Below are 13,795 nucleotides of genomic sequence, written 5' to 3'. Positions count from 1 at the left end.
TTCCAAGATATTGCCAAACTTATATTTACTACATGTGGAGCCAGAACTTCCAGAGGCTAATAATAATGCAGGAAGGACAGACTCCTGTAGGTAGAACAGTCTTTCTCTAATAATTATTAAAATTTTAAATACTATTTCTCACAATCAATACTTTAAGACAATATCTTAATTGGTTGAGTCAGTGGGCAAAAGTATTGCTACATGTCTATAAAATAATCCTCACCTTGCTGCTGAAATAGAGTCAAGATAACTTGACTGCTAATTTTTCATAGGATCTATGATACAGTTTGAAGTCCCTCAGTCTGTGTGTCTTTATGAAAGTCCAGTTTGAATTACTGACTTCTCTTTGTATGGGCATTTATTCCTTCTTCCTCTTCAGCTGGATGCTGCTACTTTCCAGAGCTGCTTAAAAGAATTGTCATGTCTCTGCTAAAATGGAACAGAATTGTTCATCTGAGGCAAAGAGGTGGGTACTAACTTACTCCAGACTTGGAGAAAATCTCTCCCCCAGATCTCACAGAGCTTGTCCTCAAAATCAGTAATTAGGAGTGACTGCTCTTTGGAAGACCAGAGCTTCCAATCTATCATGCTGGGCTTTTATTCTACTAGGGGATGAAATGACTAACAATGCTACTAGGGATTAGTGATGCAAGAGGTCAAATGTGTTAGAATTTTCCCAGAATCCACTGACTGTGTTCTTTTCACTCCAAGATGTGATCTTCGTTTTCTCCTCCCGCTGTTAAATGAGAAAAAGGAATCTAATAGGACTCATATCCCATGAAAAACAAATTCTTCTGTGACCAAGGAGTGTGAGGAAAACCTGAAGGACTACCTGTGTGGATGGATTTGAAGGACAGATTTAAGTCATAAGGAATGCCTATACAACCTTTACTACTAACACAAATCTGAAACAGAGTATCTCTAGTTTGTTACTATTATCAGAGAACAAAGACAATGTTTGGCCATTTCTCTCTCTTCCTTTCCCTCCATCACAGCAAGGATAAGGATTTCCTTTTGCTACGGAAACAAGTTATGGGGTGAAGATTTCACCACAAGAAGACAGAGTAGTTATGAGGTCTTACAGCTGTGATCTGAATCTTGGCTGTATGATTCGTGGTATTCGGCTGTGGTACTGACCTTTGTCTTAGGAAAGCTCATCTGAATGCTCCTAAGAAGAGATGACCTGAAATGGGGATTCCACCTTGGCAAGGAAGACTGAACACATTCAACAGATGAATTTTCAAGACCCTCCACGAGATAAAATGAAAGAGTTTTACATAGCCTGGATGGGATATTATAAGTGAAAACCAGAAGGAAAGGAAAACTGTTAAAAAGGAAGAACTCCTATATAGGCTTCAGAGTTAATACAAACATGCTGGATGTTCTTATTTAAGCAGCAGCAACAATGATACTTTCTTGTTAAAAAAGCAGCACTGAAGTCTTGTCCTGTGATTAATGGGGGAGCAAATGTAAACTCGAGAGTTCCAGAGCTTCTGTTATTCCAGGCTATGAGGACAAATCCAGATGACTCATGCAGTCCCAGAAGAACGGATCCAAACTGGTCCTCCACACCTCATGAAGCTGGGGCCCACAACATGTAGGCACTACTGGCCATGCTGCATTCCTCACATGCTGCCTCTCCTTCCGTGTCCGAGCACCAAGTGCCGCTGGGCAGTGTTTCCCAGCAGTGGGGATGAAGATGTAGGGGTTTTTCTGTCCAGATTCTTCTGTGCCCTTCAGGCTTCATGAAGTATGCCTACCATATGGGGAGATGTCTGCTTACTTGTCATGGGCTTCAGGATTTTTCTGGGCATATATATGACACCCTCGCTTGAGCCCTAGCTCTGTTTCACATTCTCATGTTACCGCTGCAATAGGAATCTCAGATGGCAGCTTTATTACCAGCTAGTCTGTGCTCCTGGGACAAGAGGATGGTCACAGCACATGGAGCTCACCACAGTTATTGGAACAAGCTGAGAACTCATGCTGTTCTACTAAATGTCAGTCACATACAATGTCTTCTCATGCTCAGAGAAAATACCACAAGGACAGCCAACAAAACGTCCCCTAAAAATGTCAGGCAAATCAAAGCAGGGAGTATGTGTCACAACTGCCATCTTATATTCTTGGTGGCTTTCTAAAGCTTTAGTATCTGCTAAGCAAGCAACTTGTACACCACCCCAGAGGGAAGTGAGAAGTCAGGTTAGGTGTTTGTTGATTCTTGGCACATCTACACAGAAATTATTCAACAACAATTCTGTAAACATCTCTCTCCAGAACAGGTATGCCCTATTTTCCTCCTTAATTAAAACTCACGGTGTTAAACTAAACCGGAACAGCCCAGCCTTACTCTGGAAATTAGTCATGAAATTAGTCAGGAATAGCTCCTCCTGAACAACATGTATAAACAAGCCCATAACAATATTTATGTTGTCTGGAATGGTGGAGGACACCTTCACAGTAAAGTACTTTCCAATCCTCTAAGAAACATGAAGCAAGAGTTGTTGTATTTCTTCCAGCTGGGGGCGGCGAACACTTCTCACCCATGTTTGGCCATTCCGCTTGTCCTCGCAGGCCCATTTGAGGGGACAGTGGCGTCCCAGCATCGAGGCCGAGCTCCGCAGGCTGCGCCAGCCCATGCCCCGAGCTGGCGTGTGCCAGATGCGCTGGGCAAGATACACAGCTAGGGGCGATGGATGTATTTTTCCCTTATCCTAGGGGATGGCTCAGCAGCCCCCCGGCTCAAGGATGCTATTTAATAAGATTTCCTTTCGCGCAGGCCAGCCCCGGCGTGCCGGTACCTGCGTGTCACCTCTCCGGGGACGCGGCACCCCGGTGCGGGCACCCCGCGGGGCAGGCGCTTGGAGCGCTCCGCACCCGCGCGGGCTGGCGGGGCACGCAGGCGCGGCCAACCGGGCGCGGTTCCCGGCGCGCAGCCGCCGCCCCCGTGAGCGGCAGGTAGTAGGCTCCTTCCCGCGGCCACACGCAGGCTGTGCCGTGCCGTGCCGTGCCGGGCCGTGCCGTGCCGTGCCGTGCCGGACCGGGCCGTGCGGGCGCTCGGCGGGGGATGCGCGGCCCCGGCGGGCGGGCGGGCGCACCTGGGCGGCGCGGCGCGGCGCGCGCGGGGCGGGGCGGGGCGCCGGCGGTGAGTGGCAGCGCGGCGCGGGCCAATGGCGGCGCCCGGCAGCGGGAGCCGGGCGGGCGGGGCCGGGCGGCGCGCGGGGGCTGCGCGGCGGAGCGTGTGCAGCGGCGCGCGGGGCCGCGGCCGGTGTCGGTGCGAGGCGCGGAAAGACCCTGCGGGGGGCGGCGGGGAAGACACGGATCCGGATCCCGATCCCGGGCGGCGGCGGCGGCCGTGGTGGTGGCGGCGGCGGGAGGAGCCGGAGCGGCGCGCCGCGGAGGAAGGAAGCGCAGGGCTGGCCGCTGCGTGTGCAACCTGGCTGTTCCTGCTGCCCGCGTCCACTCGCGGCTTTTCCTGCCGGCGCTGCCTGACAGCCGCCCGCCGCGGGTGTTGTCGCCGGGGTCTTTGGCGGGGGGGGGAAGAGCGAGCCGTCCTGCACAGCCCGGAGGCGTGATTGAAAGCCAGCAATAATTAACTGGAGGAGGAAGAGGAGGACGGGGGTGGAGGAAGACGAAGGAGGAAGGCACCGCGCGGCAGAGCCCAGCCGAGCCAGCGAGCGGCGGCGGGACGCGGCAACTTTGGCCGCAGCGGAGGAGCCGGAGCCGTGACCGCAGCGGCCGCTGCCGCCTCAGCCCGCGCCTGCCCTGCCCGAGGGGGGAGAGCCTCGCCGCCTCCCCGGCCGCCGGACATGTCGGAGCATAAGGCCGTCGATCCCAAGTTATCGACGACGGACAGGGTGGTGAAAGGTGGGTGCTGCGCCCCCGCCGCCCTTTCGGCCGGGTCCTCCCGCCGGGCCCCCTGCAGGGGTCGCGTCCGTCCCCCCTTCCCCGCCAGCCCCGGGCAGGTACCGCGGGGCTGCCGGCGGCGCGGCCCTGGGAGGGGTGGGCTCGGCCCGGGGGCTTGCGCCGGGCCCCAGTGGAGGGTTTGCGGCTTCCCTCGCCTGCCTGCCCGGCGCTACATTGCAGCATTTCCCCCCCTTCCTCCCCCCGCCGCCTCCCCCCCTCCGCCTTGAAGGCGCTGCACAGGGCTGGCGTGAGAGAGAGGGGGAGCCCCAGCTTCCTCCCCCGCCCCGGTGCCTGGGGGAGAGGAGGGCAGGGCTCGGCCCCCTCCCCCAGCCCGCCCGCTCCTCTGGGCATCCCCCATTCCTCCTACTCCTCCGGACCGCGCTCCCCGGAGCCCCCCCGCAGGCTGCGCCGCCGCTTGTCACTGCCGTTCCGCTCCCCGCATGCAGCGAGGATGCCTGGAAGCCTCCCCGCGCCAGCAGCCGGGGCTGCGCTCCCGCACCGAGCGCCGCTGCTGGGGACCGGTTGCGCCGCTCGGCTCCGCCGTGCCCCGCTCCCGCAGGGCCGCTCCCGCGGCGGGGATGCCGGGCGAGGGGGAGCGGGCCGCGGGCGTTGTGGGAGGCGGCGAAGGCTGCTTCCTCCTCCTCCTTCTCCTCCTCCTCCATCGCCGTCTCTTGCTGACGGCCCGGCCTGCTAGGATGTGAAGTTATCCGGCGGGCGTAGCGTGTCCGTGCTCCCGCGTGTGCGTGCGGGTGGCCGTGAGGGGGCTCGGCAAAAACACGGATGGGCTCCATGAGCTTTTCTGTGCTTCGGAGGGGCGCCTGTGCTGCCAGCCTCGGCCGTATAAACAAATGAGAGTTTGGGTTGACAGCACGTTGTGCCCCGCAGTACAGACCAAGGTTTTATTTACTGGGGTGATGCCTGATGTAAATTGCACGTGTGCATTTCTCGGTGTGTAGGAAGTGCACGTGTATTTAGTGATCTGGGTTTTTTGTTTGTTTGTTTCTTTCCTTCCGCACTGGGCGCACAGCCAAGTGTATCCAGCTCTAGTGTATTTCCCCCAGTTAGGTTATAACCCGTATGCTACGGTGGACAGCACAAATCCAAGGTGCAGCATGGATGTGTCCAGATCCTGCGAAAGCTGGAAGTGGAAATGGCCTTGAAATACATACACTTCTGTATTTACATGAGTGTATGCCAGAATGAAACAATCAGTGTAAATATTATTTGGGAAGATGTGTTATTTATGGTTTTGTGTTTATATTTACATTTACCATCTTATGCCTTTTCCCCTCTTACTTCATTTTCTGCCCCTCCAAAGGAAAGTGTAGGTATTCAGCTATTGTAAGAAACATAATTGCAAGAATTTTAAGAAAATCGCTATTTACAATTTAAGTTTTAGTCTGTTATATCACCCCAAGTGTAGGCTTTAAAGCCTGTGTTTAGCTGATACTTGTCTCCTGTAGAAACAACAAATGGCCATCCTGTTAGGAGATTATGGGGTATCTCTTTTTTTTTTTTTTTTTTTTTTTTTTTTTTAAATTTCCTTAATCTACGTGGTCCTGGTACATGACCAAACTCCTGATCTTTGCAGTGGCCAGCTTCCTTTGGCTTAAGACAATGTTTGAAATGAACATGAATTATTTCAGTATTTACAAAACCTTTAGTGCTTTCAGCTCATCTAAATGTGTTTTGTCAGCAATTGCTCTTTGTGTTTTTCCCACGTGTAAATGTCTTAAAGATCTAAAACCACTATTTCTAAGGAAACTTAGCAGTATGTGTAGTTAAATACTTTTATAATGCAGCTCAGAGAGAAATTAACTTGGTTAAACTGAGTTCAAGTCTTGAACAAAAAGAACATAGGTGCTGCTTGGGTGTCCATTGCCCCTGCTAACTGTTTGTCTCATAATGTCAGTGTTTCAGTGTAGATGTGAAGATCTGCTCAACTGGTTCAGGCCTCCATTAAATATTGAAATCCTTTTAAGGTTTTAAAATAGCATCCGAAGAGTGTAGTACACAGTCAAGTGATTGTTCATAGGATTATTCTTTGCTGCATCTTAGGCACTTCACACTGCCTTCCTGTGGACATTAAGGAAGTCAAGAAACTGGTGGTAACGAAGGAAAGATCACCTGGTTGTTTCTGTCATATAGGACATGATTTTTACCCTCTTGAGATGAACAACTGAAATGGGCTTGCAATGTTAAATTAACACAGAATAATTAAAAGTTACATTGTAAGCACCTCTATAAGTAGTTGAAGTCTTGTTATTTTAGAGAGAATAACCAGATACTGTAACACTGGTAAAGTGCAACCTGAGAAAGCAAGCTAGTTCTTCGAAGTTAGAATATCATATAAAACCTTACTTAAAGGAAATGCCTTTAACATGGATGTAGTCTCCGGATTAAATTTTTCCCTCTGCTTGCCTGTTTGCCTGTGTGGCATTTTTTGGGTTTGATTTTATTATTTTTTTTGGTTTTTTTTTTTTTTTTTTTGTTTTTTTTTTTTTTTAATCCTCTCGATTGCTGGTGTGTGAGAGGAGATGTTTCCTACGAACAGTAACTCTGAGCTGGCTGGTGAAAAATCCTGGCTTGGCACTGTTACGTAACAGTGGGACGGGCTTGGGGGGATTACAGTTCCAGCAGCTTTGTGCAAATTGCTTGTGGCTGAGAGCTGCTTCTTCAGGGGGTTGCTGTGGGTTTGATTTTTTTTTTTTTTTTGCTTCTCATGCTTAAAACGCTCAAATATATGGAGAAGTGGAGCTTTTCCATAGGCGAGGATTTAATCTCACACTAATTTTTCTTTGCTTTTTGAATTGTCTGAACTGTGCTTGAACTGATTTGACTCAAAAATAAAACATGCTTTTGGGATGTGGGGAAAAAGGCTGGGAAGCCCCTAATGTTTATACTGTCTTGCTCTTCTGGCTTTGTTATGCATATCTTACACTGTCATACGATGAGAAGTGTAAAGATGAAATTCAGGTTTGTGTGTAATGGTAGCTTTCCAGAAGCAAATTAACTCTAGTTAAAATTGACAAAACTGTCTGTTTTGTTGGGCTAAATAAAAAAGTAAAATTAATCCAGAGAATGCAGTTATGGTTTGAGGAGTACTTTCATTTTACTCTGGTGCTCTCCTGAAGATGGTGTGTATGTTGTGATGCAAATTACACAATTCATCTTTGAATTTTGTCATGCTGTAGAGGAGCAACACTTTGCTCTGTTGACTGCAAATATGATAAACTCTATATTCAGGTGCATTCAGAAGTTTGTGGGATCAAGGCTCAGGACAACATACTGTTGCAGGAGGTGCTGACTTGATGTGCTTATAACTAATTTAAATTTCTTGCCTTTTTGTCAGTGGTATGGTGCAGCTTTCACTTGAACAGAGCTGTCTTAAAAGTTAGGGTCTTTCTTCAAGACTGAGGAAGCTATTCCTTATCCATGCTGCCTCCAACTCCTGAGACTTGGCAGCCAGAGTGTAGGCTTGGTTGTTCTTGTGAAGGTAGGAATACCTGTCCAGGAAAAACTGGACTGAGGGTAATAGCTCATTTCACATGGCTCAGCTGCCTGATGTCAACAGCTTTTGCTCACTACTGTCATTAGCAAGATTTGAACCCCACCCAGAGGGAAGGAAAAGCCATGGATCATGTTACTTGACCTCCTCAACGTGTTTAGTGTTGCATTAGTGCCTCTGAGGAATACTGCATTAAAGCAGAGTAATCCTAAATAAAAATTTTGAAAGTCAACTGGAGTAGTTGTACAATAAAAGTGAAGTCAGTATTTCTTGGAAATCTTGCACTTAGTTAGGTACACTAATTGTTTTGATTTTTTTTTTTTCCGGGTAGGTCAGATGGTTGTATGCTTTTGTGTGGGTTTTTGTGTTTGGTGCTTTTTTATTGGAAGTGTAGTTTTAATGAAATAATTCTGTCTCAGTTGTTTAGAAGGGCTGTAGCCATGGCTTGTGATCCTTGGTGTTGTCCTTTCCTCTTGTGCGTTGTATGGGGAGGTGTACATGGTTATATCAGCAATTGACAACACACAATAAAACCAGACACTGCTGTCTCTGGATTCCAAACTGTGTCATTGTTAATGCTCTCCTAAAGTGCAGGCTGACAGTTGTTTGTAATGTAATATGAATGCCAGCTCAGGATCGATATTTCACCATCAGTGTTCATTTCAGATTTGTGAGAGGTAAAATTGCTGTCAATAATGGAAACTCTAAACTTCATTGGTAATTCCCATTAGTCCGGGGAGACTTGTGTGTATTCACCAAAGGCTTGTGCTCCAGGCTGGAATCCAGAACTGGTGAATTGCAGAAGCCTGCTTCTGTCTTCCTCTGAATTGAGTTCAATTTTTCCAGCATAGATGTGTCCTGCAAGCGCTTCAGTGGTTTTTGAGCAATTGTGTTGACCTGAACATCTGTAACGTTTGTGGATTTGGTGTATATTTTGGTGTAAATTTGGGTATTGCTTATTTATGGCAAGGACCAGGGTTACTTAAATGAAGTGTCTAATGCAGTAAAGGATGATAGGCCTCTCTGTTGAGGATGCTGAAGATTGTGTCTATCTGATCCTCATGAGGAAAAAGAAGGAATTGCTTTGTAGCTGTTTCTGTTGGCATAGGAAAGCTGACTTTAATTAATTTATTGTTGTAGTACTTAGGGGTATACTGCTTGTCCTGAGGAAGACTGCATCTGGGTTCAAGGTGTACCATTAACTAGAGAATCCACCCACAGCTGTGCAAGAAAGGTGGCGCTGGTACAGCTGGGGATTGATTCTCTTCCTGTCCACTATTACCTTCAATTGAAGGAGCAGGTGTACATCCAGCTCAGTTTTAGTAACTCCATAGTTGCAAGTCTCGAGGTACCTTTATGAAACAAGCTGTGTGAGAGGCATCTAGGAGCAGAAAACAGTTGAATATACTTGGAGAGATATTATGGTTGTTTGGAAAAGAAAGCAAGGTTGCTGTGTTATGGTTTCTTATGTATATAACTAATTTGTTCTTACCTCATGTCAAAACTAAGTTAATACTCGTAAGACCAATAGATTTTATCAACTGGATGACATTTAGGTGTTGCAGTCTTTGTATGTTTTACATTGTACAAACCTGTGTGTGTATGTGGGATGTGTGTAGCGCTCATGAGGGATTATGAGTGTGGTGCTGAGAAACTGAAACAAAACCAAAGTACAGTCTTTGATGACTATGTGTAATAAAGCTGGTGATTTGTTTTGATTTATGAACTCACTGAGCCTCTTAGTCATTAAGATCATTTTGTAAATAAGCCCTTTAGTGAAACAAGTCTTTTGCTGTATAGGCATAGGGGAAAACTGTGCACTTGCTGAAGGGTGCCTTTCTTACAGAGTTATTGCTGCACTGCATAGGTGGGAGGCTTTTCTCATGCTCTGTATGATGAGAGAGTGGCTTGCTGAGTGTGCTGAGTCGTGGGACTGATATGAAGCAAGGCACAAAATTGCCTTGTTTGTGTGTTAAATACCTTTTGTATGCTTCTGAATTCCACATTGGCTAAAGCTGCCTTCTGTTGCCTGCTCTTTTTGACTGAGCCTCAGTAGGGAGCAGTGCTTTTAATACCACTGTTTGTAATCTTGAAAGGGGAGTACGTACTGAATGATATCAGCATTTAACTTAATTGGAAAATATGAGCCAGTTGAGGTCATTTTCTATAGGGAGATGTTGAAGAGAACAGTTGTTTTCTCTCTGTTGTCCATACCCAAATTGAATGGTATTTACTTTCATCACATGTATCCCACTTAGAGATGATAGTTGTTGCGTGGATATGCTTGCATTGCAGTGCAGGTTGTGGCAGGAAGATCATGTGCAAAATATATTTACCTTTGTTTATATAACTTGATATTTTAAATTATCTTTTTTGTAGTTCTAGCTTCTAGAACTCAGCACAGTGTGTTCTGTCTGGTATTTCTAAAGGGATTTTCTATCAAAAGTAATTTTGGGTAACGTCAATAAATAAGTACCTGTAGCCTGGATACTGCCAACTCATCTTCCTGGTTTGTTTTTTTTTTTTTCCAGTTTCTTATGTTTTCCTGAGTGGCTCCTACTTATAGTACAAAAGCAGGACTATAAGTTAAATTTGGTACTCCATTTAACTGTGAATATTAACTTATTTTAGGCTTCTCAGTGATGTTGAAGCAGTTTATAGTGGGGATTAGTTTCTTCTTCATAGCTTCAAGGAATGTGGAAAAAAGTACTTCCTTAAAAGTATTTTAAGATGGAGAGATACTGCTTAACACTTACTGTAAGCATGCCATAAAAGAAGCCACAAGTTTCTGAAGTAAAAGCCACTTCAAATCATCTTCATGAAAAGGTACCTTCTTATATTCTTTTGTATGTGGTTTCATGAATCAAATATAGGCTGTGATTTCACAATAGTTCTTCAGCTGAACATTCAAATAATTTCCACTTGTGATAATCAGTCATTTATCTTGACTTTCCCCCGTAAAAGATCATTTTATGTCTATTCAGTAATGGTGGAAAGTATCACCCCATTTTTGAAAACCATTATACTGCATGTGCAGACTAACTGTGCACGTTCATCTAAGTGTGTGGCTCACGGAGTGGTCTGCCCCTTGGGTTGTGGATTGAGATGTGGAATTGCTGGAGGTGGTACTCCAGGCACATACTTAATGGTTTCCTATAATTACTGAGTGAAGGAAGAGACCAGAGATCATGTGTGGAAAACCATGGAGACAATAAGTGCTATTATGATGGTAAATCATTCCTTTAAAGGTAAAAATCTGGACTAATTCCCACCCTATTTACTCTTCCCCCAGAAAGCTGCCGCTGTTGAAATAACACCTCCAGAGCAGTACCTCCTTGACAGTCATCTATGTGTGTTTTAATCTCTATTTATAAGAGAGCTTAGGCATGGTACTGTTGATACAGCAACCCTGCTGTATGAGGAGAACATGACTGTCTTATTTAAGATTGATTTAGGATGCCAGCATCATCTCCAGCTAATGGTCAGCTAACACCATTTATGTTTAGAGCTGGAGAGGAAAAGAAGCAGAGTGGAAAGACACCACACATTAGAAATGGTGGTTTTAATTAGAAGTTAGTTCTTGTGTGTCTTGGGGTGCTTGTGTCTAAGGTGTAGATAGCATCCTTTAGGGTGTATTTAACCAGTTTTCAAAAACATTTCGTTTGAAAACTGTCTATCAATCAAACTTCATTCTACTTGTAATTAAAAGCTGTGCTGAGCTTCTGTTGCAGCTCCTTTTACTTGTCAGCAAGTTGTGTTTTTAATGCTTTCCCCTTCTCATGTTTCAAAATGCCCTTTTCCTGTCTATTCCTGTCCTGCATTTCTAAAAACTCTTCTTTCCTCATTGCTCTTATGCTTGTTTGCTTATTGCTAAGTATGATGAGCAGCCTGAGTGCTGCCTGATAGATTTGAGTGATTTGGGTGTGTGCATTTAATGGAAGAGGTTCATGGAACACTGTATCTTTCCTCTTGGTGCATCTGTAGGTGCCTGGGGAAGCCTGTGAGAACAGGGGAAGTACTCAGACTTCTGTTGTAACTCTGCAGCCAGCTGCTGACTGTAGCTTTCTTTTCAGTGAATAGCTCCACTGTCAGTGTGCTGCTCAAGCTCTACCCAGCTTGTCACAGAAGGATGTCTCTATTCTGCAGCTCAGCTGCTGCTTGCAGGTTTCTTGCAGTTTATGTTGAACACTCATAGTATGACTGTTAGTTTCAGCTTGTGTGGTTTGCAAAGCCAGCATGAACAGCGTGTTCTCGATTCACTTGGAAGGGAGGTGGTATGGGTCCTCCTGCTTTGGTGCTTTTATAATCAGACATGGAAGTTAGTTAGCGATGATGGGTAAGACTTGGTGAAATTGCTAATACTTGAGAAGAATCCTGAGGTTCACCACAGATCAGTGAGTTTTAAAACCCCCACCTTAAACTTTAGGATTGGAAGGTGCAGAACCTAGTCTGGATGGAGACTGTACCAAACTTTGTGTAAAAGAAAGGGAAAAACCATGCTAAAAAAGGGTTGTATAAAATCTTTGAGAAAAGATGCAGCAATTATTTTGTCTTTGAGAAAGGCATATCTGGGTTAATAAAATCAAGCTTCCAGAATTAAAAAGTGCTGTAATGTGTTGAAACATGTACTGATGGAGACAGATATTGCTATAACAATATTCTATCCTATATTCTTTTTCTTCATCCCATCGTTTGGAGACAATTAGTTTAGATATTTTATTGCATCAGATTGCTGTTGGCAAAATACTTTGAATTATCTTGACTTTTGCACAATGCCGAGCTGAAGGGAAAAAAAAAACCATCCCAAATTGCTATGGAGCTACAGTGTTCATCTAATACTTCCTAGTTGTGCAGACTTGATCTTTTTATACAATGTTGCTATAAGAAAGGAAGTGCACTTTGAACTTCTGATTGGAATGGTGAAAATAACATGTGTTAATAATGGCTTATGCAGATGTGATGCTACAGAGAGTCTTACAACAGTCACTCTAGGCATTGTTCAATAGGCTTAATTAATGGAATCCAAACTATCCAAAACTAGAGTGTTGGCCTCGTGCTGTGTGTGATTAGATTTTTATTTTTAATTAAGACTTTTGTATTTGAAGGTTGGGTTTACAAATCTACTTTTTTTTTTTTTTTTTTTTTTTTTTTTTTTTTTTTTTTTACTGATAGTGACAAATGAATAACTGTTGCTGCTTAAGGTTTCAGGATTTTGAAGTAACCATCATTTGGGAAGAAATCCTTTGCAGTGTAGATAGATGTCCCAAAGTGAGGAAAAGAGGCTCAGCTTCTAGCTTGTTATCTGTTGCTAAGTTTGGCTATAAGTTCATATTTAGCAATTATTTCTTCCTTTGCATCAGGAAGTTTCATTGTCACAGGTTTTTTGTTGCAGCTGTGTTTGTTGCTTGTTACAGAGTCCCAGGCCACTGCCATGAAAATAGGTCAAAGCAGTGTATGTTTAGGTCCTCATCTTTCCAAAGTATTTGGAATTTCTCTGGCAGTGTTTTTGTTTCTTAAAGTGGAGAAAGTGGCAAAATGACTTCTAATTTTCTTCATGCATTATTTTCTTGGTAGCAATAAGGAAGATAAAAAGCAGTGCAGGATTGTGATTTCTTCCTGGCCTGTAGCTCTGTGTGGATGATCTTGGAGGGGAGGACACATTGCTAGAGAGGAACCTATATTCTCTCATTTTCTTGAGAAATTCCATGAAATTACTTGAAGTAGTATGTTTAAAGTTCTGTGGAGATATTATGTGGGAACACATGCTTTGCTCTAGCTTTTTCTCCATATGTCAAGGAATAATGCTTCATTGGAGAGAGCTGTATATGAAAATTCTTTCTGCATCTATATGTGTATATATATATATATGAATTTTTCTATTTTAACCTTTTCTTTGCTTTTGTGTACTTGAATCTTTATGAATGTCTGATTTGGTTCATGTATATTTCAGTTAGCAAAGCAATTAAAAGCTTCTAGATGGTGATGCCTACCCTGTTCTTGGCTCCAGAGAAAAGATGTTTCATCATCTTTTCCTTCAATTTGAGACTTTAAGTCAGCACACCTCTTTTTAACAAAAAAACCAAAAAACCAAACCAGGATTTATTAGTTTAATTATCTTTTTATTACTGGAAAAGACAATTTTGATAATTTAATACCTGTTATTTACCATGATTTTGTAAGTAGTTTAACATAATTGACAATTTGAATAAAGAACCATTCATACAAAATCCCTTCCTATCCCCCCCAAAACACTCAAAACCAACCCATGAACAGAAATTAAAAAATAAAATAGGATTTAAATGATTTCTTAGTCTTTTTTCCATGATGCTTGCCAAGTTTCAGTTTGATGTAGATTACAAAGGTCATACTGTATTACAATCT

General features: G+C 44.5%; 1 protein-coding gene across 2 annotated transcripts in view; it reads left to right on the top strand.

Annotated features, from left to right (window-relative positions):
- Positions 1–3,262: 3,262 nt before the first annotated feature.
- Positions 3,263–13,795, top strand: part of PPP3CA (protein phosphatase 3 catalytic subunit alpha) — a 171,366-nt gene continuing 160,833 nt past the window's right edge. Inside the window, exon 1 of one of the 2 annotated variants that reach the window (XM_058024000.1) lies at positions 3,263–3,867. In XM_058024000.1, the coding sequence (XP_057879983.1) occupies positions 3,810–3,867 (58 nt within the window). In that variant the 5' untranslated portion in view covers positions 3,263–3,809. The remainder of the gene's footprint in view (positions 3,868–13,795) is intronic. The other variant, XM_058024001.1, reaches the window with a different exon arrangement.

Source organism: Melospiza georgiana, chromosome 5 (assembly GCF_028018845.1).
Source record: "Melospiza georgiana isolate bMelGeo1 chromosome 5, bMelGeo1.pri, whole genome shotgun sequence".
NCBI classification, from domain to species: domain Eukaryota; kingdom Metazoa; phylum Chordata; class Aves; order Passeriformes; family Passerellidae; genus Melospiza; species Melospiza georgiana.
This window is presented reverse-complemented; position numbering and strand designations above follow the sequence as displayed.